The 25,825-nt window shown below is 39.3% G+C and overlaps 1 protein-coding gene across 1 annotated transcript in view; it reads left to right on the top strand.

Annotated features, from left to right (window-relative positions):
• Positions 1-25,825, top strand: part of RFX4 (regulatory factor X4) — a gene marked incomplete at both ends in the record, with an annotated part of 97,626 nt that overhangs the window by 38,965 nt on the left and 32,836 nt on the right. The window contains 8 exons of the mRNA XM_082498413.1: positions 7,387-7,448; positions 12,458-12,671; positions 13,503-13,580; positions 15,306-15,469; positions 17,791-17,891; positions 19,650-19,708; positions 21,248-21,392; positions 24,688-24,786. Coding sequence (XP_082354539.1) covers positions 7,387-7,448; positions 12,458-12,671; positions 13,503-13,580; positions 15,306-15,469; positions 17,791-17,891; positions 19,650-19,708; positions 21,248-21,392; positions 24,688-24,786 — 922 coding nt within the window. The remainder of the gene's footprint in view (positions 1-7,386; positions 7,449-12,457; positions 12,672-13,502; positions 13,581-15,305; positions 15,470-17,790; positions 17,892-19,649; positions 19,709-21,247; positions 21,393-24,687; positions 24,787-25,825) is intronic.

The raw sequence follows: 25,825 nt of genomic DNA, 5'->3' as shown, positions 1-25,825 counted from the left end.
GTACACATGTGGAATTGCCTGCTGTGCCTAAGGAGATACTTCTCCTGAAGATGTATTTTTTTGCTCTGTAATCTCAATTTGCTCCCAAGTAGCCTCAATAGTAACTGGTATAGCAAAGCCAAATTTACTCTTAGTGCTCTCTTCTGATAGACTAAAACAGAAATTGCTTTATTATGAACTATGACTACGTATGGAATGGTTTTTTATTAAACTTTTTTCTAGTCAATATAGAAAAGAAAAATAGAACTAGGGAAAAATCAATCTAAAGCCGAGGATGTAGTTTCTGTTATTGCATTAAATGATGCTATTAGTCTGTCAGTGCTATCTGAGCAGTTCCTGCTTTTCCTTCATCGCTTTTCAACAGCTGAGGTTCCTGACCGCAGGACAGTTAACACGAATACGACTTTTCTTCCTGATGCAGAATCTTCTAGTCCAAGCTCCTCTGAGGAGGCCATAACAACACAAGTATTGCAGAAACAAGCGGTCATATAGGTGTGGGGAACGGGGACCCTACAGTGTAGTTGGAAAGCTCTTTGCACCCTTGGCTCTGCTTCACAGATCCTTTGTATTATTGCAGGTTGCCAACTATTGCCTTTATCTCCTTGAGCTTGAGGAGTAAGAAAACCAGCAAGGACGCCTCAGTTTCTTTGGTGTGACTTTTTCCATTTCCCAAAGATTTCCCCTTTAGCAAAGGGATTTTTACTGGCTTTGCCACTTCAAGCATCTGGCTTCTAGTTAGGTCTTCAGCATGAAGTAGAGCAGCCTCTGGGCTGCTTTACCTCATGCCTTGTCAACATGTCCCAGAGGCTGTTCTTACAGCACAGGGTCTGCCAGAGTGCGGGGACACTGGCGCTCAGCCTTTTCCCACAGATATGCTCTGTGATGGCAGTAAGCGTGCTGGCATCAGTACAGAGCAGAGGGAGTTGCGCAGGGGTTTAGATCTGCTTGGCTTCAGCAAGACAGCACTGAAAGTGGCTGCAGCTCAGCTAAGCATCCGAGTCAGAGCATTCGATGTTCGCAGCTTTGTTGGGATGCAGTAATCTGTTTGATCATGCCTTAGGCTGAATTCCATCTGGCTGGTGGAACTGCTGAAGGAGGATATGATTGTTAATAGATGAATTTGAGGAGAAGTCTCACAAGCTTCACTTAAGGGTCCAGTTCAGTTGGAGCTCCTCAGGGTGTCTGATCTCTGCAGCAGCCAGAATTGGGCACGGGCATTAAAGAAAGCGCCAGCAGGCCTCTCTGACTTGCTTTGCAGTCGAGATGTATCAGTGTAAGAAACAAGATCTTACCCTACAGCTAGACCACGTCCTGTTCCACAAAATGATGAAAGTGAGTGAAGAGAAATGGGAAAGTTATTGAATCTAAACAGACAACAGCTCTGGGGTCAAGAATACTGGACCTGTACTCTACAGTCTTTTCTGGGCCATGCAATTAAGTGAGCAAGGAGTAGAGAGTGTATAGACAGTCACACCTCTTCTCCTTTTCTTTGCACAGTTTGGTTGATTTGGGGAACAGGAATGATATTTTATAATGGACTAATTTGATTATGCTCTTTCCTATCAGTGGGTGTTTCTTAGGGCAAAGCTTTCCTGACCTTTTCCTCAAGGTAATGTGTTGTTAAGCCAGTCTCCAGTCATCTTTGAGCCAAAAGGTACCTGTTAGCACAGGTATTAATAATAACAGATTGTCTCAGGGCAGGATTTTCACAAGCACTGAAGCAGATGAGGAAACCCCAGAGTGATCCAGCTGGAGCAGTATGAGGCCAAAGATGAATGAGCCTAAAACTCCTACACTTACCACATAAAATTAAGGATATCAGTGGTTTTTGTGTTTCACAGTGCTGAGAATAAGGAAAGCATAGCTGTATGGGAGTATAGTTATATTTGGCATCACTGGTTTCTTTCCTGCTGCCATGTCAAAGAAGTTTAAGACTGAAAAGCTACAACAGGGCTGCATAGGGAAGGGTGTGGCCAGTAGGTCAAAGGAGGTCATTCTCCCCCTCTACTCTGCACTGGTGAGGCCACAACTGGAATACTGTGTCCAGTTTTGGGCTCCCCAGTTCAAGAGGGACAGGGAACTGCTGGAGCGAGTCCAGCGAAGGGCAACTAAGATGATTAAGGGCTTGGAGCATCTGCCTTATGAGGAAAGGCTGAGAGAGCTGGGACTCTTTAGCCTGGAGAAGAGAAGGCTGAGGGGAGACCTTATTATGGCGTACAAGTATCTAAAGGGTGGGTTGAAGGAGGAAGGAGCCAGGCTCTTTTCAATGGTTCCAAGTAACAGGACGAGGGGTAATGGGCACAAGTTAGAACACAGGAAGTTCCGTTCAAATACACGGAAACACTTCTTTACAGTGAGGGTGACAGAGCACTGGCACAGGCTGCCCAGGGAGGTTGTGGAGTCTCCTTCTCTGGAGATTTTCAAGACCCGCCTGGATGCAGTCCTGAGTAATGTGCTCTAGGCAATCCTGCTTTAGCAGGGGAGTTGGACTAGATGATCTCTAGAGGTCCCTTCCAACTCTGAAAACTCCGTGATTCCGTGAACAGAATTTGGTAAATAAACACAGATCTTCTGTACCTGACTTCGTAAAAGCAAAGCATGCCTTCTAGATATGGGACTTGAAACTTGAGTTAAATAGAACCAGTCCCTGTTATGATGAATTGTTATCAGAGGAAAGAGAATTTAATCCACTGTATTTCGAATCTCTCTAGAACCTCCCAGAGCTCCAAAGCGCGGAGCCTGAAATCTGTTTCTCATTCTGGCAGAATAAAAATCTTGGGTTGCGACTTAATTTGATTTTATTTCATTACTCTCGGAAGTTCTAGAAGCATGGCTAGGGTTATTTCAAATAGAAAGGAACAAGAGTCATGAAGAATAACATCCCTCTAGATCGGATGCACTAACAAAATGAACATGCCCTTTGAAAAGCAGCAATTTAAATTATTCTAGGGAAAACACTTCTAAAAGTCATCCTCTGCCTATTTCCCCTAGAGCAAAATTTAATATTTTGACATGGGGCAGGAGGACACAATTACTTCAGGAGTTTCCAGACATTGCTGGTTTCTTCCATCCTTATTTGTTAGCATGAACACAGATGCATAGATGCTTTATAAGATGGTTTGTTGGGTTGGTTTTTTCCCCTGATTTGCTTTGGCATCTCATATCATAGATGAATCTAGACGGAATAATTGGGAAATGTAAAGTTCACAGTTTGGTAGTGAATGCAATGAGGCGTGATGGGTCAGAGTGTAGGGATGAGGCAGAAGAGAATACGTTCCTCGTTTTAAAGCCGGGGGTGGCTGTGCTTGTGTTGGAATGTCACAGTGCTGGAGATGTGAGGAGAGATGCAGTGGCAGAAATTACAGCTGGCAGTAATCAGGATGAAGGAATGCACCTTTGCAGCCATTTGTGCTTAACAGAACAACTCCTGCAGTTAGCCATGTCTCAGGTTAATAGGTTGTGCAGATTGCAGTACAGACCTTTACAGAGGAAGTGCATTTTTCTAGTTGTTGCTCATAAACCTTTATCTGTTTTGCATGGACACTTAAGTCACATATTTCATTTTTATTCCATTATTTTAAGAATGACCAAAAATACAACTAACTAGATATTTAATTCAAGTTTATTCAGACACGTCTACTAGGTTTAAAAAGCCAAAACATGTTTAAAAATCCTGTTAGCTCCAAGATCTGTGCAATATATGTTGAGAATGTTGTACTACCAGTGTTGTAATGTCTGTGTGAAAGAATGGTATGAGATGACTTTTCTTTCCTGCATTAAATTTGGCTGCCCCATACATTCAGAGTGGACAGGTTATTGCCTGTCAGAAAGACCGGCCCCTTTTATTCTATCTGCATAGGCATTCCTAAAACTACGTATCAGGGTTGTCTGCAAAAGGGTTAAACAAATGCTGACCTGGATACACTAGTCCCCTGAAAAGGTGTAAACTATATTTATGTTGGTTTATAATGTAATTACTTCCATCTGGCTCATATGTATACAGTAGGCAATCACTGAAAGAACTATGGAGTTGCAAAAACATAAGGCAGTTCTTAGGATTTATTTTTTTTTTTAATCAAGAAAGGCATGAAAGATCTTCTATAGGCAGAAAGCAAGATCAGGTATTGAGCAGGGCACAGAGGAAAGAGATGGAGAACACAACTGAAGTTTGGTAACTGAGAAAGAAATTGAAGGAGCATTGATTTCTGAGGCTAATAGTAGGGACAGAAGTTATTTGCATGTGAAACTCCTGGTCTACATCTGTCTCAAACCCAAAAAGCCAAGTAGCATTAAAAAAAATGCCTAACAGTCAAAACTGCCACATAACTTAGATGGAATTTTACTTGGAAAATGTAAAAACTGTACCCTTTTACTCAGCAGATCTCATAGGGCATCTGGATTTGTGGTCACTTTGGAGAAATATGAGATGAAATTTGAGTTCCATTGAAGGACAATGGTAAAATGCCTGTTCACTCCAAAATTCCCTTGGATATCACCCATGAGATCTTTTTACCACTGCTTCTGTTGAGAAGCCAGCGCTGCTGTGAGAACCAGGGTTTGGGCTCCATTCAGAAAGCAGCTCAAACTGCGTGGTCTGGTCTTGATTCGTTTGCTTGCGCAACCCCACTGCAGTGATGAAAGGAAAATGGTCCAACTTGGCTTTCAGATTCAAACCTGAATTTTCATGTCCAGCAATTAGGAACCCTCTTCCCTCCCCACCCAACTGTAAAATTAACTCATTTTCTCTGTAGGTCTTTAAAAGTTAATAAATGCGAAACACAATGATGGTGTATTTTATAGAGGGACTTTTCAGGCTGAAAGTATGATTTTTAAAAGCAACATTTTGGACCCTCTGCTTTTTCCATTGATTTCAGCATACAGCAAATTCCACTTTGTTCTGCCTGGTCTGACTTCCCCTGTCCTTTCAGGGAAATCACACTGCCTTTGACAATATCATTACATAGGGATTCGCATAAATGTAGCTGAATATAAACATTTATGTGAACATCTAGTTAATTTAGTACTTTACTTGTTTTATTCGAAACACAGGCACCCATGCTCATGTGCCAGCACCCAAGCACGATTATGCCATGTTATACATATTTTACGTATGCACCATTAGATCAAAAAGTCCTCACATTTTTTTTCAAAGGTTTGCTAGACTATTCTTTCTTTTTTTAAATTATTGGTAAAGAATATTTTAAGTGATGTGTACTTTTCAGGTGTATTCTGAAAGGTCTATCTCATTGTTTAAAGTGTGCTGGATTTAAAAAAGAAAAGAACAAAGAAAAGAAAAAAGGATCATATGATCAGCTGCTCCATTTTTCTTCTCTTTTCCTGACCACCTCTGCCCTGGTATGTAGAAACTGGCTGATTTATTTAAATCCCAGGAACTCCCACAGCATATGGTTCATAAAGTAGCATTTACAGTGTGCATTGTAACACTTCATCACTACTAGAAAGACTTTGAAAGTAATATGGGTTCATGTTGTTCCAAAAGAAAAAAGAGGGTAAAAGTATCTCTAATATTAAGATTTACTTTTGAGTCTACTGCTGTAAATTTAACTTTTGGAGAGGAATGGTATTTTCTGAATGATAACTGCCACAAAAAAAAAAAAAAAAAAGAAAAAATAAAATAAATCCTCTAACCCAAAAACCCCATCCTCAGAAAGTAGTTCTTCAACACTGCCTTTTTTCCCACAGCCCTGTGGAGCCCCCAACCCTGTCTGCAGAAAATGAAAGAGAGAGGGGTGGGATTAATGTGTAATTAAAGGGAATTTGGAAGGCTGAGATGTTGCGGAATGTTAGATCAGTAGCTGGAACAGCATGTGGTGTTCTTTAGGCAGGCTTCATTGAATCCATACAAAAAAAGAAAGAAGGGCTGCTTGCCTGTCTGCTCATTTATCAAACAGCTAGGCTGAACTTTCACAGCTCCACAAAAGTGTTTTACTGTTTGCTGAAGTTTTGCTCCAGAAATTAAAGCTGAACAACCTAGCGACTCTGAGTCTATGCTGCGTTTTTGACATCAGCCACGTTGTGCAAAGCTCTTGGAAACCAACACAGGACAATTTTTACATGATAAAAAGGGAAGCTGATTGTACATTTGCTGAAGAAAATATTACTGAACAAATGGTCAAATATGTGACGTCCTCACGTCTTTATTCATATAGCACCTTTTGATCCAAATATGTGTACCAGAGATTTTGGTCATCAATCAGGATTAAATATTTATTACAGTGGCAAAATGGCTCATGAAGAAAAAAAAATCTGTATTATTTAATCAATTTTAATTGATGTTTTCTTCTGGTTGAGAAGTTGTATTCTATCTTGTATGCCTGTTTTCCTTTACTCTTAGTTGGTGTCCCCCCAAAAGAGGAAACATTTACCAATTTATATAATGAAAACACAATTAAAATAGGTTATAAATTAAAAAAGGAAGAAATTCCTTTTGCAAGTGAATCCTCAAGGCTTACTGCAGTCTTTCTTGCATGGCTGTTCTACCAGAAGAATTTTCCTCCTACTGCACAGCACACAGAAACAGGTTCAGAATCCTGTGAGGTGCTGAGTGCTGCCTTTCCAGCAACTACAGCAGAGTTTTTTCATCAGGACTAGCCTGGTTGACAGAGGCTGTGATTACTGAAGGGACAATTTACATTCATTAATCCATTTCTTTAAATGCATCTGGCACTAAAGAAGTTTTCGGTTTGTTTTTGTTGGTTTTTTTTTTTTTTTAGAGTAACAATGTTCTTTTAAACTCTGCTGACAAACTAGAGTCCAGATTCTTGATGATACCCTGATGTTTCCGAGATGCACTTGTTTTCCGTAGAGGATAAATTGATTACGAGCTATCGTTACAAATGTAACAGTGAGTCTTCCCTGACAGAAGTGGTGCCCCCTGTCAAACACCAAAATCTTTTCAGGGACTCACCTTCTAGAAAAAGGACTGTTTAATGGCAGGATTGTGAAGGTCTTTAAAGAACTGTGGCCCTGAAAGCTCTCGGAAGGAGCGTTTCCTCTATTTGCAGGAAAACCGATTTTGTTGATCCTGCAAACTGACATAAATAATTAGTAGGCCAATTCTAAGTACAATCCTCCTTAGTTTAGAGGTAGAACTGATCTTAGATCTTAAGGTAATGTATTCTACTCCAGTAATTTCAGAAAGTCTTTATTTAAATTAATGGTAGTTAATGAAATTATACTGAATTTTCAAATCTATCTCTCCTCTTTCAGCGATGGAAAATATCAAAAGCTATGCTTTTATTTATTTCTCTTCTATGTATTTTGCTGACAGTTTTTCTGCTTTTCTGTCTTAACAGTCTATATTAAATGAAGTTTTAGTAAACATCCTTTTCAGTTTTCTCTAATATCAGTTCTATTTACTTGCAGATAATAAGGCAACAGTTTCCACAGCTAACGACAAGACGACTTGGAACCAGAGGCCAATCAAAGTAAGCAGTGTACGGTATTATCATCTGACACAGGGCCCCATCTGGCTCTAGCTTTAGTGAACAGAATAGTATAAGATCAGGGAATAACTTGTCCGGTTGGGGATTTAAAACCCAACTTTGATGGAGGTTCTATTATAGTCTTTACATTGTCTTATTAATTCAGCTGTGACAGTCCTGCAAAGGTAGTCTAATGGAGATTTCACTGTTTTCATCAGCAATATTTTCCATATTGTTCCTATACTGTTTTTAATCTCAACTCACTTTATACAATGTAAAGGACATTCACACCCAGCAGTAATGGAGCTACTGTTGGAGGCTGGGAAATGACAGCTGGTTAACATCATGTTTCAGTTTAGAGGACAAGTAGCAGAATGCTATCTGGAATTTAGGTAGGAACATATGTCAGCCTAAACAGAAGTTGTCCACAAACCTGTAATGCAATCCCACATATCTTTAAGTGATCAAGGAATTAGTCTATTGCATTACCCGAAAGATGGTACTTCCTGAAAACAGTTCATCCTAATTCCAGAATAAGAAATTAATTCAGAAAGAACAATGCACTTCCTAGAGTATTTGACTTTTTCCAGTTGTTGACAAGATGTGATTCTGCCAATTTATAAAGAGGATACAGTGACGTTTTTATATTTTTTTCTGCTTGTGGACTCCATGAATTTTTTCCAGTGGACTGTTGCATCTTTTTATGGCAAACTTAAGCCTCCTAAATATATACATGTATTTTATATATATATATATATATCTGCTTTTCTTGATTAGCATTCGCAGAATCCTACAGGGTAGTCTAAGGGTAGTTTCTGTAGATCACAAGTGGAAAACTATGAAGGAGGAAATGAAAACCTGGGACAGCATGTTTGTAAAATTTTGCTGGTAAAGCTTTTCTTTCAAAGCAAAGCCTAGAAATATAATATTGCTAAATGCTGAGAAACAAATATGCTTTATATACTAAAGGTAGAATGACCCACTCTTTAAAGAAAAAAAAGAAATTAAGACTCTAAAAGAAATGCCATTAAAATTAACTTTACTGTGCTCTTCTAACAAGTGGTCCATGCCAAGCAGTATCTCTTTGATGGGACCAAATGTCCTTTCCCCCATCTTGAGCTTCTCCTAATTTTTATAACTGAGCTTTCTTTTTCTAGAGCAGTCACATTTAAGCAGCTAATTGAAGATTTGAAATCTCTCCCCAAATGCAGAGCTACCATAACATCAGTCATAACAGAGCTACCAGAAACCTCTCAGGTGCAAGTTTTGGGCTAGTCCCACAGCATATTAGGAAAGCATATTAGGAAAGTCTGGACTCAGAGAATCAGGATGTAGCACTGAATGTAAGTTCTTTGGAAGTTCAGAAAGACAAAGTGAAAGCATGCCCAGTCGCTTTATGGAAGCATTTATATGAGAGTACCCACTGTCAACCATCAAATCACACGGACATTGGCTACAACTTTGTTATTTGTCTTCCCGTTTAATGAAAGAAATGAGCACTGCTATATTTCCAAACTGAAGTTCCTCTGGCAGCTCCAGGAGTCTCTCAGAGGGGCAAGATGCTCTTGATCTGCTGACTGAAGGTGTCTTGTGTCTCCGAAATCCATGTCTCTTTACTCTCAATGAGGCTAAAAATCAATGAGACTTAATATTTCTTGCATATTTCCCCCCTAACCTGCATGCCTATCAGAGGGACTTTCAGGTCATGTACTCCTCTCATGCCACCTTTGCAATGCTTCTGCTCCCTATCTAGGATTTAAGAAAGGGTTTCTGTAAAGCGTGGTCTCTGTGCTCTGCAAAATCCTTGGCCCCTGAGATTCCCTGGTCACCTCTATGAAGGAGATCATAGTCACTCAAATTTCACAGCCTCAGTAGGTATGAAATTGAGTTGTTCTGCTCCAAAAGAGGATGCCTACATCTTCGTCAGTGGTTAACATCCCAAGGATTATAGCATACAGAGGAGTCATTCTCATTTGATCCAGTGAAGAGGAGAAGTATAAACATACGCACACACTAAATGCATACTATACTTATTTACAATAAATACACTCCTTGCTAGACCCAACACAGCTGCAAATGATCTCTGGTTTTGTTTTCAGAAACATCTGACTGCATTCAAATTAAGTGTTACGTAGAGAAATTACTTTAGGCATTAACACTGCAGTCCCTTTATCACCAACTGTGCTGACCGATTGCTGCCAGTATGATTTTCATTCCACTTCCCTGCTACTGCCAAAGGAAATTCGGCCATAGAAGTGGTTAAGATTATCTGACTTCACACTGTTCTGCCTTCAGTCTTTTTATAGCACGGCTGCCTTGTAACATTACAAAGTTCAGAGCTACAATGGTGCTATACTTTTGGTCATCAGTTGTGAGGCTTTCTTTTTTGCAGCTGGGTTTATTGCTGTAAGCATGCAGCTGTTCTCTATCGCACTGAGCTTAAAAACAGTTCCACCACAGGTGAGCCATGAGAAGGCAGCTGAACATAAAAGCCAATTTCTTTCGGTGCTGTAGCTTGAAACTCTTCAATTATGTACACAAGAGGTTAGTTAAACTGATGGAAACTACATGGTGTGAAGGAAATTTTACTTCTTTCTTTAAAGGAGTGCTGCAGATACCAGATCCATGAAAGAAAAAAGCATTCCACTTTTTACCACAGAAATAGTAGTCTGCATGTTATTCTTTTACAGATCAAACTTTCAAGCCCTGTTTGTTGAATTAAGTTGTTTTTTCTTTTTTTCTGATAGATACGGAAAAGTGTTTGCAAAAGAATCTTTGTAAACTGCACCAGTGAGTTTTTGCCATTTGGGGTGGTAAAATTAGTGAAAGAAGAAGCTATCTGGAGAAATTTCGGAGTTAATTTGGCTATCGCTGTCTATATGATTTTGAAGCTACCTGGAAAACTCTATGTAGCTTACTGCCAAGTGAAATATACCAGAAATTAAATAATGCACAGTGAAATTCTACTACATTTTCCAGGCTTTCATTCATTTTTTTCTTGAATTGATTTAAGAGGAAGCTTGATATAACAGACTGACCCCTGTTTAAGTTACACCAACGTCTCAGTTGGTCTAGAACTTTTGCAGTCCTGCCTGCTGTGACCTTTTCCCCTTTTTCCCCCCTTTCACTCAGCGATTTGTGGAGCTACCTCCTTTCGGTTTCCCCAGCCTCATACGTACCGCACAGGATATACGTGAGCTTTATGGCTCTTATGTGCAGTGCATGTATGACAGCTGCTAGAGACCAAACTGGGGACTTGAACTGCAAGCTGCAGTTGTTACCATTCAAGCTAAAAAGCCAAACTTGTACAGCTGGTGTTATAACTCCGGTGTTAGCACAAACTTGCCATTATCTATCTGTAATACGTTAGGACCAACGCGGAGCCTGGTTTCTGGTGTGGAATACACATTTTGGCCTAAGCCCTGATGGGTAGATTTGGAGTCTGTAGTGTGGCTTTCTGAGGTAGCCGTGGAGGAAATCCCATTCATACCACGTCATCTTAATGTTTTAATAAATCTCATCTGGATTACTCAATATTGAGTTCAAGATAGCTTTTATTTTTAATAGACAATATGGAACATCCTCAGTGGGCATGGCAAGGGAGCCACATACTAGAAGGTTGCTCCAACTCCCCAGGCCTCCTCTCAGCCCATCTGTGCTGGTAGACAAGATTAGGGCTTCCAGCTCTTTGCCACCACTTTCTGCTGGAGATTGACATGCACTGATCTGTGAGTGAATGACTGTGAGTGAAAAAAGGAAAAAGTCACCAGAGTTAGTTTGAGCTACCATCACTTAGACGCTACCATTTCACCAATTTAATCTATGACCTTTGTAAAAATGGCTGATTTTGCCTAAAGCAAACTAGGGTACATTCAAGGGAACAGATCTGTTGGCAGCACTCTGAAACCTGTCACTGTCTGGGGAGTACAGCAAACACCTAGAGATGGTAACTTTTCCTGCCACCGTAGTGGGATCCGAAAGACAGTGCCTCATCATGGCCTGATAGGCTTTTGATGATAGGCTGTAAGGGAAAGAACTGGAAGATCACTGAAAATTCCCTCTAGGACAGTAGGGTGAATCAAAAGTATACAAGCAATACAATTTTGTGATGCCTTTTGTGATCATTAAATATTTAGCTGATGAGTTGGTGCTTACAGCTGAGAAACTGAAATAAAAGTCAGCAAATTATGTAAGGAATAAGATTTCATTTGCTGCTTTGATGCAAGATAATCAGTGTTTCCATTAACACCTACAATAAAGCTAAGTTGTAGCACAAACTTGTACCATAAGGCCACCAATCCATTTTCATAGCACAGCCACGCTGTGTAACTCCCACTGTGGTCTGCACAGAGTTACAGTGTTGGGTAGTATCCCTCACTGGTCTAAGCCCAGTACTGATGCTAAGTTTTCAAAAAAGTAATTTTGAACTGTATATTTCCTACTGTTCATTGCTTTCCAGCACATTTCCCTTCTCTTTTCATTGAAGTGTTTTCAAATTTTGCAACATTTCTGATCAACTAATTTGCAATAAAGACTCATTCTTTTCAGGGATCAAACTATCCCTCAACAGTCTGAAAATTAAGAAGCTGAAATAACAACAGAAGGGCCAGTCCAGAGGGTCTGTACCTCTGCTTATTGCTAAACTAAAGGAGCAGCTGCACAGCAGAGCTCTGCCAACACGTAGCTTTAGGATGCTTTTTTTTTCTTTACTAGTAATAATAATAATAAAAAAGGAAGTCCATTATTTTCCTGCCCTGCAACAGTCAGCTTTATTAACTCTGAAGAGAGCTACTTTTACCAGAAAGAATGAAAATTGGAAGCCCAAAATATTACCACAATGTTGTGCTACTGAATCTACGCCTGTTTATAATATATAAACTAATGCACATTCTGTTTTGTTGTAGAAATCATTAGCGTTATCAGTTCCCCTTAACCCGTTTTTTGGTTTTTGTTTTTGTTTTTTTTAATTTTTAAACAATCTGCTTTATAAAATATACATCTCTATGTATCAGGTACCATTATTATGGAATTGCGGTGAAAGAAAACTCCCAGTATTATGACGTGATGTATTCTAAAAAAGGAGCAGCCTGGGTCAACGAAACAGGAAAAAAAGAAGTAACCAAACAGACAGTGGCGTATTCACCACGGTCCAAACTGGGAACATTACTGCCAGAGTTTCCAAATGTCAAAGATCTAAATCTGCCAGCCAGTCTGCCAGAGGAGAAGGTAACACTTTGGAGATCTTTTCTTGGCTTGTCTTGAGTTTTTTCCCTGCTTTGGATGAAAGCTTTATCTAAAATATAAAGACTTTGAATTAGAGTAAGTTTAATAATGCTTTGACTTTATTTATGGGGGACTTAACTACTTCACATAATAGGAAGAAATATCTTCCCTTAAAATAGGCAGCTGATGCTATCAACTCTACAATATTTCTAAAGCTCGTGCACACTTTTTTTAAAGTTATATTACATACAGCAGGTGAAGTTTGAGGGTAACTGTTTTTGCAATGTGTTATAGCTCTTTAGTCTGCAAACACATTCGATGGCAAACTGAAAAACAGTTCTGATGCTTTCTTGAGCAGAGAGGAACTTTGTGCGTTTCTTATCCTTCTAGACTACAAATTAAGAGAATCCTATCTGCACATGTGACAAAAGTACTCTGGCGGCTCTCGGCTGAGCTTGCTAGTTTTCTGATGCTATTCACATGTGTAGTATCAATGTAAAGTGGACAAAAGAATAGGGTTTTATAGTTCTTTATGTCCTAATTAGGGCCACATTCTCGTCTTTGATCTCGCTGAGGCTTTTTGCTCCTCTTACATTTGAAGAATCCCCATTGACATAGAAAAATCCATGAATTCAAAGGGAGAATTTACTTTTAAGAAGAAAACTCATCTTAAAGCTAATCTAACTAGACTCTAACAGATTTCATTATTTTTGCAATTGTGCATAGGTAAGATAAGAAAAAACTTACTTTTTTGTGCTCTATATTCTGATAGTTTTAAAAGCGGATTTCTTAAGTAGAATGATCTTTTGTGTGTTTCCCCCATTCTTTTTTCAGGTTTCTACCTTTATTATGATGTATAGAACTCACTGTCAGAGGATACTAGACACTGTAATAAGAGCAAACTTTGATGAGGTATGGTTGGAAAGTACAGTTGTAGCTTAATGACACATAAGGTATTAATGGATCTGAGAGCTTATTTTGAATGTGAGATTATAAACTTCTCATTTTGTGGTGGCCGGTCCTTTTAATGAATAATGAACAATAGCTATACTTGAGTACATAGTATGTGACCAATAGCATTAAATCTCACTTATAACACTGTGTGAGTTAGAGGAATGAAAGCAATGGGAATGCTTTTGTCTCATCATTCTCCAGCAGGATTAAGGTGGCAATATCTACTTACAAGATGTTGGACAATCCAGTTCCTACAACTCAAGAAGTGTGTCCACCAGCACTGTCCTAAGCTTTGAGTTGGGACTGAGCTCCGTTTGAATTCCTCTTAGTGTTCAGCACAAACCCAGGGCAGATGCCACAGCTGAAATGGCATGCTCTGCTGGTCTGTTAACAATGGCACAGGGTAGTGGGGGCCTAGAGCCTCCTAGACATCCCAGAAAGCTGTGGCTGAAATCCCGGAGTTGCTCAGTTTTACAGCAGTGCAGCTGGGAACAGGTGCACTGCTCAGCACTTGATGCAATCCGTTAGACGTGGATAAGGTTTGTACCTGCTGCATATCTGACTGAATCAGGGTTTTTTGGCAGTGCGTGCAGACAGCTGTATAATTAGAGCTGAAAAATAAAATATTACTGGAATGCAAGCAGTTTTATATTACATGTGGAGAAGGCCTCTAGTCCAGGACAACAAATCTAACTATAGAGAATGCTGAGGGTCTGATTAAAATATGACATCCAGGTCCTCTTCTGGTTTAAAGCTGACACTCTTTTAAGTCATTGTACCGAGCCTAGATGTTTCCATCAGAGAGAAATATGTAATGCACATTCAAGAAGTTTTGCTGGATGAGTCTCAGAACACTTTCTTAAGAGTAAGATGTTACATTTTGTCAGGGAATCTGTTTGTCAGGATCAGTGGTGTGTGAGGGGCTGAGTAGCAAAAATATAAAAATGGCAAATATTCTTTACTGTACCTGGTATGGTTACTTATTTCAGTACAGATTGTGTGCAAAAGGTTATCACTTATGAATGCTAGTGTTCTGACCCCTGTAGAACTGATCATATAATTCACTTAATAACACCTTTATTTCCTAAATTAAAATTTTCAGAGGCATATTTTTCTGTCTGAAATCTTCTCCCCATTTTCTTTTTTGCCTTTCTCCACTCTTTCTTCTATTTCCTTCATAGTGAAGGAAAGACGAAATCCACAAGTGTAGTGTTTCTTTCCAAAATGAAGACAGAAAATGGCATATTGAGCCCTGTAAGCCATGTGCTATCATCCTCTCCCTCCCTACACCAAGCTCTAGATTGCATTCCTTTGTATACAGGGACAGAGAGCACAGAGAGAGAAAGAGGCTTGACATGTGGAAGCCAAAGAGTTACACTCACCAGCCATTGATGGAAGGTAAAAATATGGTGGTACCCATGAGTGTGTCTACTGTAGTAACGTAAAGACACCCTGTCACCAACTCAGAGTGTCTCCTTGCCCTTTGGTTAATTATCCCATTGTGTGCTGCATTACAATATAAGCCTTTCTAGTTAAGAAATATGCCTGGCCTGTGTTGTACGCCCTCAGTCCAGCTCTGGGGCTGAAGCAAATACTATGTAAGCAGGGTCATTTAAGGAAAATGGTACTTGTGGCCTTTGATTATTTCCACTTAAACATTCCTGCTGCTTCTTGTGATTGCAGGTTCAAAGTTTTCTTCTGCACTTTTGGCAAGGGATGCCTCCTCATATGTTGCCCGTATTGGGTTCTTCAACTGTAGTGAATATAGTGGGAGTTTGTGATTCAATTCTGTACAAAGCAATTTCTGGAGTTTTGATGCCAACAGTACTACAAGCACTACCTGACAGGTCAGTATAGCTAGCAGCACTGACCGCTTTTAGCTTATCTGTCTTTGTTATACATCTTTTCTTCAAGAATGACACCAGTTCTCAGAAGTGACTTGCTGCGACTTGTTTCTGGAGTTTAAATCACAGTGTCAATTCAAAGGAGTTGAAGAGCTGACAAGTTCCTGAAGAAATGTTCAGGTTTTAACAAGACCTGCATTGTGAAAAACTTTGTCGAAAAACATTGTGAAAATTTTTTTTGTGTGATAGAGGATACTACTGCCTTCTTGGTTTATTAATATAAAGCTGATAGTCATGTCCGAACTTTAAGGTTGTGTCCGAAATCTGCAGGCTGCAGAGTGCCACACTGTCTTCTGGAAATTTCAGGTGCTTTTCTGCTAGTCTGGGATAACAGCGTAACAGTAACAGGAGCTAGCCTGGCTGCTCTGTTTGTAAATACTTACATGCATATTCAGACACTGCAACCTAAGCATTTGTCTCTGTTTACACTCTTGGAACCCAATTATTATTCTGCTTGCCAGGAGTATAAAACATGAAGATGGTACTTGTGAAGTCTTGTACAAGATGGTTTAATTTAAATACTATCCTATGAAGAACAGATGCATGCTGATTTTAGAAACACTTTATTAATATTAACGAGTATTTGTCTCCTTTTTTTCGAAGTTAAATTCACTTTTCCATTCCATGCAGTAGATCTCAACTGTTCTATTCCTACTTGGCCCTCATCTGGGTCCAAGAAGTCTTGTTTATAGAGGTAAACCAGGACAGAGATCAGCAGTTCACAGCAAAAAGTGTAATCACTAAGTGCAGTCAACCTGTTTCGCCCTTTGGTTTTCCTAATATGAGCATCAGGACACTCTCTTTTTCGAAATATATGTGTACCCCTTTAGTATTATTTGACTGATGCTTTCCTGAGGTTGAGTAATTTGTTAAGAATATTGCTCCAGAAGTTTATTATTGGTGCTGTATATTTGTCCCTCAAGATTTTAAAGAGGTTCTAATTCCTGCAAATGTTTTCAAGATGTTCTGCTCTCCTATGCGCACGGTATGACTGCTAAAGTACAGGCAAAGTATTTTTTCTACAAGAAACCTGTTATAAGCATGGGCTTTCCTTGATAAGACACGTACATTTTTACAGGCTTTGCCCCTCACCCCCCCAAATCTATTTCATTGGAAGGATTAAACAGAACAGCAGTCCTTTTCTCAAGCTGCTTAGTTCTTTCATAGCAAATAAGGAGAGACTTGAGTGTGAATATAGACTTTTGTAATGCATATAAAGGGCCAGATTGTGGCTATTAAGCCATAGCCTGCACTGGAGGGGGTGAAGAAGGGTCTCACTGCAATGGAAGCTCCTGAAGGAAATCTTGCTGACTCAGCCAGAATCTTCTGAGTGACTTCCTGGGAACAAACGTTGGCTGTCCAGAAAGGCCATGTTTTGGTGGGTGCAGCAGTTGTCATTGATCCCCTGTCCTGTTAGGTGTCTGTGTGGAGTAGAGCAGGCCTATGGCCATGTTTATTTTACCAGATTTGTTCTCAGTGCAGTTTGTTAGGAGTACAGGCAGAAAAAGCTGCCTGGCTGAAAGTTCCTTGCATCTTTCCTCTCTCGTTTGTGTATCTTGAGTATTGCTACAGGCAGTGCAGCTCAGTCTGGCAGAGCCAACTGTTAGGGTCCCCTGCTCGACACTCTGCAACTTTTCCTGGGAACTGTCATTTTATACTAAGCGATTCCAAGAAGAAGGGCAGAACGAGCTGCCTACCAAGTTTAGCAGGAAATGAGGGAGCCATCAGGAAAGTGTAGTAAAGGAGAAGAGAGAAATCTCGCTTGCCTAGGAAAGTTCCTGTCCTGTGCAGAGCTAAACAGGCAGGTCCTGCTCCGCCCCCACTTCCCCCACCTCTGTGGGCTTGGCCTGGAAATTCCTCCCCACCATCATCACCCATTCACTGGCTTTAGCCTGCAGCTTAGTTGGTTGTTGCTTCACTTGCACGTCCCTGTGTACATCTGTACAAATATGGGCACAGCTGAGCTGAAATCCAAAGCTTGATCTATTGTCTCCTTTAAACAGTTGTGATTTTATGGTTTCGTGTTTGTACAGCATGGGAATGGCTTTAGTTCAAGCTAAGAATACTGTTTGTAAGTATCAAAGCAGTGCAGTGCCAAGACTTTCATTCTTTGTGAGGTTTTGAACATGGTGACGTTTTCCTTTTCCTAAAAATGTTTTCAGAAGTTTTGATACATGCCTACAAACCAAAATTTACATGTTCACAGATTTTGTAGTATAAAGCACAGAGTAAACATATTTTGATGTAGTGATTTTTCTTCTCAGTTTGACACAGGTGATCCGAAAATTTGCAAAACAACTGGATGAGTGGCTGAAAGTAGCTCTCCACGATTTACCAGAAAACCTACGAAATATCAAATTTGAATGTATGTATTGCCCAATCTCTCACCCATTAACCTGGAATGTATACACTGTTTATTGATTACAAAACAGTTGGAAGTGAGACTAGTGTTCTTTTCGGAATTAAAACTGTCAGCATTACAAATCTTGTATTCACTTACAATCTCCACTTGTTCATGAGAACCAATTTAATTTAGTGAAATGAGGCACTGCTCAAAATGAGAATAATTGCTTTTCCTTTCTTGTGGATTCTGATAAGAAATTAATTTTGTTGATAGTAAGCAAACATTAGGGATGATATTAGGCGAAGGAAATTATTAAACAAACCTTTAGGCTAGCACAATTTGAATACAGCTTGAGGCCCTTGCTCAAAAAAGTGCCAGAGTTAAAAATGAAGGAGATCAAATTACCCTGTCACCACAGGAAAGGGCACTAGTCCTTTTCAGACGTGCTTTGTAGATGCCTGCAGTGCACATCACCTATTGATAAAGCCTGCTTTATTTCACGGCTCTCAATTCTTTGCCTTTCATGAGCACTAAATTCCACACCACAAAGTTAAAGGAAAAAAAAACAAACCTAATTTAGGAGAAGGATTAACTATTTTGATCAGCATGGAAAATTAGGTGTATATTTTATTGAGAACAGTCAGGATGTAAATTGGAACAACTCATTTTAGCTTTTTTGGTGTTGTGTACTAATTTATTTTTTAAGTTACACAAAATCTGAGCTGAGAATATGCTTTATCACATCTTTATCAGTTAAAAAATATTGAGACTCTTCAATAGCAAAATCTCTTCCAATCTTATAGGGAGAGAAAAAGAGATGCCAATGTGCTTTCTAGTAATTCTCAATCAGTACTCTTTAACTGTCTCTATGTAAGTACAGAGGGAAAACCTACTCAGTGGCCACATCTAAGGCCTGTTTGGATAGATCCGCAAGCCTTTCATGGTTTTAGTATAAGGAAAATCTTGAGTGCATCCTACCTTTTATGTGAGCCTTTTTTGCTTCTGCAATTGTTTCCTCCCCATCAGAATTTGTGATAGTGTGCACAGCAAACGGAGGTACTGACAGGATGAACTGCAAGCCTTAGTCAGGTTTGCAGTTCCTGGGTCACAGATTTCAGAAAAAACAGATGCACAATACAACATTTTAAAATCCAAGTAATAGGAAATATCTTAATACAAGGTCCATATTGCTTCGAAAGACCTAAAATAGGAGCAGAGGACTGGCAAGTATCTCCAGGACCATCTTACCCCATAGCATGTTAGTATATCTCTTTCAGAAACTTTGATCAAATTCTACCTGAAACTGATTTTAGCTCCTACTAGTCCAGCCAGAAGACTACTCCAAAACTTGTTTGCATTAAGATTTAGCAACCTTTCATTATTTTATGCCCACTTGTTCCTGCACCAACATTTCTCTTTCTATTAAATAGTTCTTTCTGGTCTTTGGTTCCTTTGTGTATCAAGAGAAAATTTGCTATGCTGAACAAGCGCAGCTCTTCCATTGTTCTCTACATTTCTCTTGTCATCTCATTATTCACAGCATCTATAAATCACTGCTTGTAATACGCCTCTGTAAAACTGATTGAGCATCCAGATTTAAGGTTTGAGGTCAAGGTTTAAATTAAGTTAAAACTGGGCTATTTGAATGAACTTCATGTAGCCACATTTGTGTGTAGGAAACTGGATATATTTTTTGGTTCTTGTTTTAATTTAGTGTTTTCAGAAATAATTTTCTGTATTTAGCACAGCTGGTAAATATTTATCTCTTCTTTCCTGTAGTGTCCAGAAGATTCTCACAAATACTGCGGCGACAGACATCACTAAATCATCTCTGCCAAGTAAATATTTCAGTTGCCCAAGTTTGCTGAATGCCATTTTATCTGACTTTTCAAAAAATTTAAGAACTGGCAGGCTGGACCGTACTCAAAGAGGAAAAGATCATATTAGCAGTTTGTTTCCAATATGTATCGTGATCACCTTTACAAAATCAAAAAGTAGCCAGCAAAAAATGCCATTCTAGACAACTGGCAACCCCTGATCATTAAATTCAGCAGGGAACTTTTATGCAACAAAATTATTATTTTATTTGAAGAGGTGGTTCATTTCCATGAAACAAATGAGAGACATTCCTTTGATTTGTATCAGGCCTATTGCAAAGCAAGAAAAATTTCTATATGCCTGACAAAAAAATTCCAAGTCTAATTGTATATTATAAATCAAATGCAAATTAGCAAAAAAACAAAATGGTTGAACCACTGGGGTTTTAAATAGAAATATTCTTGAAACCATAGCAAGTGAATATAAAAACTACTCTGAAGCGTTTGTTTTACAGTAGTTAGTTTAGATCACAATTACCTATCAAAAATTCATGGGGCCAAATTCTGTGCAGTATAAAAAGGGGGAGGATGCATTGAATTCATTAATGTTTCACCCATGTATTGGAGCAAATAGTTTATTTTCCCTGTCAAACTGAAAGCTCCACTTTTGGAAGGTGTATCCAACACCCCAGGTTAACCGTGTGAGTGGTGAAGCCCACAGGAAGAAGCTTTGGGGAAAAAAAAAAAAACACTCCTGCAAGGACTTCTTTGTAGATTTCTTCCTCCGTTATTTTAGTGGTGGAAGTAGAGATGCCAGTGCTACTTTTCACCAAACATGGTGAATCAGCACCGAACTTTAGAGGTCCATAGGGAATCAGAGGAAATCAAGATACAGAGACCACAAGCTTCTGCATCAGACCTAAGATCAAATAGTTTACTTCCATGACTCTTCAAATGCATTATTTCCTTGGGGAAGCTGATGACCTTAGTGTGGGTTATCATCTCTGCTTAACTTAGAGAGATCTGGTGTATGTTATATATGACCATGACCTTGTGTCACCTCCTTTCCTCTCAGCCCATCTTCCCCATTATCAACAGCAGACTCCTGTCTCAACTAGCCAAGAAGCAGATCTGGTGCTGAGGCAAATGAGCTTTAACTTTTTCCTGTGGCTGAGGGAAGAATGAGAATCTTCATAGTTTGGGAGAGGGGAGGGTGCAAACATGAGTGGGGTTGTTCGATTTTGGCTTAATTTTTCATGTTGCTTTTTGTTTTTAAACTGAAACAGAGATTGAGGCGTCTAGCAACAGCACCACCAGTTTAGGGTTGCTCATCAAGGTTTGTGGTGGGTGCAAGCAAAATACTTTCTGTTGATTAAAGCAGGCAAAATGACTCAGGAGTTCTCTGTGGTTAGAGGGCCCTGTAAGACATCAAGCTGGTGGGTGGGGGTCCATGAGGAGAATCAACTTAGTGAGCCTAGCTAAGGAAGCGTAAAAGGGGATAAAGCCTATTTTATAACCTAATAAACCATGAACTAATGAATAGATTGGATTGGATTACAGGCATCAAGAACAGTGATCCACAGTGCAGACATCACATTTCAAATGCTGGAGGACTGGAGGAATGTGGATCTGAATAGCATTACCAAACAAACCCTCTATACTATGGAGGACTCACGGGAGGAACACAGAAAGCTCATCATACAATGTAAGAGCAGAACCCTCAAATAAAGCCAGGTGAACTTGGTTTCCTGCTGGAAACAAAGCTCAGTGAAAGTAACACTGGTTTTGCAGCTATTGGTTTTCTTGGAGGCTTACGATGAATATAGGGACATTTATCAAAATGTAAGACAAAGCCCTGTCAAGGTCTTAAGTTTTGAGGCATAAATCTGGGCACTCTTCCATCAACAAGCTTCTTTCTATTATCCAGAACAGCCAATGGCACAAAACTTGCACCCAAATTCAGGAGTTTTTTTTTCCATGAACTTGAGCAAACTAAATATATGAGTTAGCCTTTGAATCTGATAACTTCTAGTCCCTCCTGCTGTAGAATTGCAGGAGAGTTGTCTTTTGAATGGCTTTGACACCAAAGTGACTGTATTTGAGTCCCTTGTAAAATTTTACTTATAAAAAGCTTAATTTTACGGCGTTTTCATAAATGAGTTAATTTGATGGGGTAAGCTTTCACCCTGAACTTTTATGAGTAAGTAGATGACCCATATCAAGCAAGCTCTGCCTAGTATAGTGAAGGGTGTGAATTGAAAAGTGACTTTGGAGATGTTGACAAATTAGTTTCAGAGTCAAAGATCTTTTGCAAATATAAAATTTAACTTGCATTGCCCAGCAAGTGTGCGTAGTTGTAAGCTTAAGTGTAGCCCTAAGCACACTGTTTGTCTCTCTGAGGCACCAGAGGTGACCAGCTTTGTCTTTAGCATCATTCATAACCTCACTTCTCTGTGAACCCGCCTGTTGCATTGCCATCTCTCTCCCGAGGAGGACCATTCATCTTTTATCCAGAACCAGCCTTAACGGGGAGCCACCTGGGCAACCACTTGTGGGAGCCCTGCAAGGGTAGGTTTGCCAGTGGGGTAACTCTTTCAGTGACTGGCTGGGAAGAGGAGGGGTGACACCTTCACATGTACACTGGGCCCCGCACGGTTGTCTTTGGCACTCATCCCACTATGTTAACACTGGAAGTCTTATCCCCAGTTTAGGGACAGGCCTTGCATTCTGTTAGCTCTGTTTTCCAGCAATAGGTGCTTGGTACTCTTTCCTCTCCTTCTTAACCCTTGATTCATTTCCTGACATGGCCCTCTTCCCTTTTGAGGAGACTGAAACTTGACATGGCAGCAAGGGAGGTAGCATATAGTAAGACTGGAGTCTGGAAGGTGGGTGCATCTGTTATGTTTTCAATATCTACCCAACATTCTCCCACTGGCCAAAAAAGAAAGAGTTTTCAAAGTTATAAACCCTAGTAGCAGTAACAGTTTTGCCTCTCATTCAGATAATCCTTACTGTTTACAAAAGCTTTTCATATATGTGCTAACTATTTAAATACAAACTTAAGTGTACTCAAATCAAATGGAATTTTCCTGAATGCTAATGGATTTGAACACGTGCTTTTTCCATATTTTAGGCCCATATAGTCCAGTAAGCAATTACCCAGAAACAGTAACCTAATAGGAATGTTCATCATGAGATGGGATTCCACTGAGATGTGCAGATATGTATAGAGATCATTCTAGAACTCAGAGTCCCCCCGTCCCCCTTTGCTGTTTATTCTACTTGGCCAAAGATCTTTTCAAAGATCACACTCTGTGTGACTCATATGACATGGAATTAAGGCCTGCTTTCACATTCTTGGTGTTAAGAACCAAGAAAGTACAATTTCCAGCTACTGTAACTGGAAAAAAAGAGAAAGCTTATAAGCCTATAAGCAAGCTTAGAGAAAAATAGAAAAAAATTACTGCATATAAGAGAAGCTCTTTCCTGTTCTGCTATGGTAGCTGTCTCTGATATGGTTTCTTCTTTATTCCATCTTTCTCAGATACTGTTGAGGTATTTTTAACAGTCACTACAGGCTAAACAGTTACTTTTCCCAAATACGTCATTTCATATGGTTGCATTGCTCCAGCAGCAAAGCAGGCAACTGTTTTGTTTTTCCACTCTTGCTCCCCTCTTAGCACAGCATATGAGTTACTTCATCTGTTGTATCAGGCAGTTTTTGTCCTGCCAAATACTCAGGTAAGGAGGCAAAATTTAGATTTCTCTGTGATTCTGTTCTGAATACAAAGAGGTTGCCCATTCAGTGAAACAAGGTAAGGGTAGCCCAGACATCATTATTTCCCTTCTTCCCCAGCTAATGTTTCTGGCCATCCAGTCTTTGCAAGTGTAAGTTAAACAAAGTTAAAGTCAGCTGTGAAGCAAATACATTCCTGCTCGTCTTGCTGATCCAACTTAGAGACCAGGGAGCTTGTTCTTTGCATTGTTCTCGGATAGCCTCTCTGGCTCATTTCTCTAGCTATCATCTCTAAGCTTTGGCACCTCCACCCCCCTCACTCTCTTTCCTATAGTGGGAAATTCCTTCCTCCTGTTATTTAGAATTAAGCATAAATGGAAATGCATAGCACATTGAGATCATCCTGTAACACAGCAGGTAGAAAGTATCTTTCTTCTTGACTCACTGGGACTTTTATTTCAGCTGAGTTGAAGAACAGTTTCTTAAGGTGTCAAAGTGCATGACTCTTTGTCTTCCAGTCATTGATTCTCATAAATAAACTACAGACTTGCACTTTTAAGAGCTGAGGTTGAATGACTTGATTGTTTTTACTTTCTGTATTAAAATATGTATACGTGTACTTGGGAGAGGTTAAAAAGTATTCAGGTTGCTTTTGGAAACTCTTCTTGATAAATTCAGGATAGCAATTGTGCCTTGGTAGCAATTTGTTTTGAAGAAGCAGAAGTTTATGGAAATTCTTTGTGTATGTCTCTGGCATTGCAAATAGGTGATTTGAGGCAGTTAAATCATGTTTTTGCAACTAAAGCATTATACAGATGAGAACCTTATCATCGATACTCGTCCACTTGGTGCTTAGAAGATACTTTATGCATTTCCAAATCAATTTCATGCACGACCTTTTTTCATCACCAGGGTCAAGGACTAGCTTCTCACTCTTCATAGAGAACACCAAAAAGGTTTCACTTCCGGGCACACCAGACAGCTGAAACTTAAATAAAAATATTAATTTTAAACAATAGGTCCTGATTTGCTCACATTAAAATACCACTTCTAATGACTCTATCACTTCCGTAGAAATTAAATCAGAGTCCAAGGAAACTGATTGGGTCAGCACCAAGAAAGACATATTTGTTATAGCTAAGCAATCTGTTATAAAAAACACAGAAGACTTGTGATGTTGCTGGTGGCTTTTTGTGATTTGTTTCTCTTTTATTCAAAATGGAATCCAAGTGCTGAGTTGGGCTATTTTTTCTGTGTGTGCCAGTATATCAGGAGTTTGATCACCTTCTGGAGGAGCAGTCCCCTATTGAGTCATACATCGAGTGGCTGGATTCCATGGTGGACAGATGTGTTGTAAAGGTTGGTAAGCAGGAGTAAGCACCTGAATCAGTCGTGCATTATGAGCTCTATCAGGTCCTAGATCTTTAGCAAAAATAGGAGAAAAAAAAAAAAGTGCCAGGCAATGGTAATAAACAGGAGTAAAGCAGCAGTGGGCAAAATCTCACCAGTTTTCACGCTCAGTAGGAGAACTGCTCACATCCAGGATTCTGCTTTATTCTGCTCCTGTCTATTCTATCCCAAAAGATGATATTCAAGAATGGAACACAGTTGAGGTTTCCAATCAAATCAATATTTCAGAGGTATGGAGACATGAGTTCAGAGTCATTCTAACTACATAATGCAAATAAAAATTATAGTCTAGTCTGGCTTTTTAAGATTTTAATGAAAAGGCTATTTAGGCTAGCTAATTAATTTATATACATTCAAATGTAAGGATGAAAGTCTACATTACCATTCCATCAAGGACACATTTATGTTGTCTTTTGAGCTGATTTGTGATACCAAGGACTAGTATTTTGTTTTAATATAAGTGCATGCAGAAACCCACTAACAAATCTTTAAAAAATGTTTTCAAAAGTGATCAGGCATAGTCACAATTTTATGTCGAGTATGAAGCTATATGACTGACTGTTTTAACTTCTGTCACTAACTATACTTTGTAGTAGGATGTTCCATCAGAATTTCAAACCTTCATTCCAGTTGTTAGAGCTAAGAAGTAAAAAAAAAATAAATAAAAAGTATGCTGCCTCTCTCTGTTGCAAAAGATCATATAGAAAACAACAGATACTTCCCCAGATTGCTTGAAATGTAGTGATTGTTTTGGGGAACTTTTCTTTTAGTCAGTGGAATACAATTTGAAATTCAGGACATAACTGTTAATTTTTATTAAGAACCTGACATGAATTTTAATAGCTGATTGGATGAACTCAGTTCTTTAACTCACGTATGGTTGTAGTAAAAATATTTTTGAAGAGTTGGTGCCTAAAGTGTTCTTTCTGGAAAGTAGTTTTGCTAGTAAAATGACTATGTGAGCTCACAAAAATAAAAACATGAAGGAACAA

Source organism: Vanellus vanellus (assembly GCF_965231255.1).
Source record: "Vanellus vanellus genome assembly, chromosome: 1".
NCBI classification, from domain to species: Eukaryota; Metazoa; Chordata; class Aves; order Charadriiformes; family Charadriidae; genus Vanellus; species Vanellus vanellus.
This window is presented reverse-complemented; position numbering and strand designations above follow the sequence as displayed.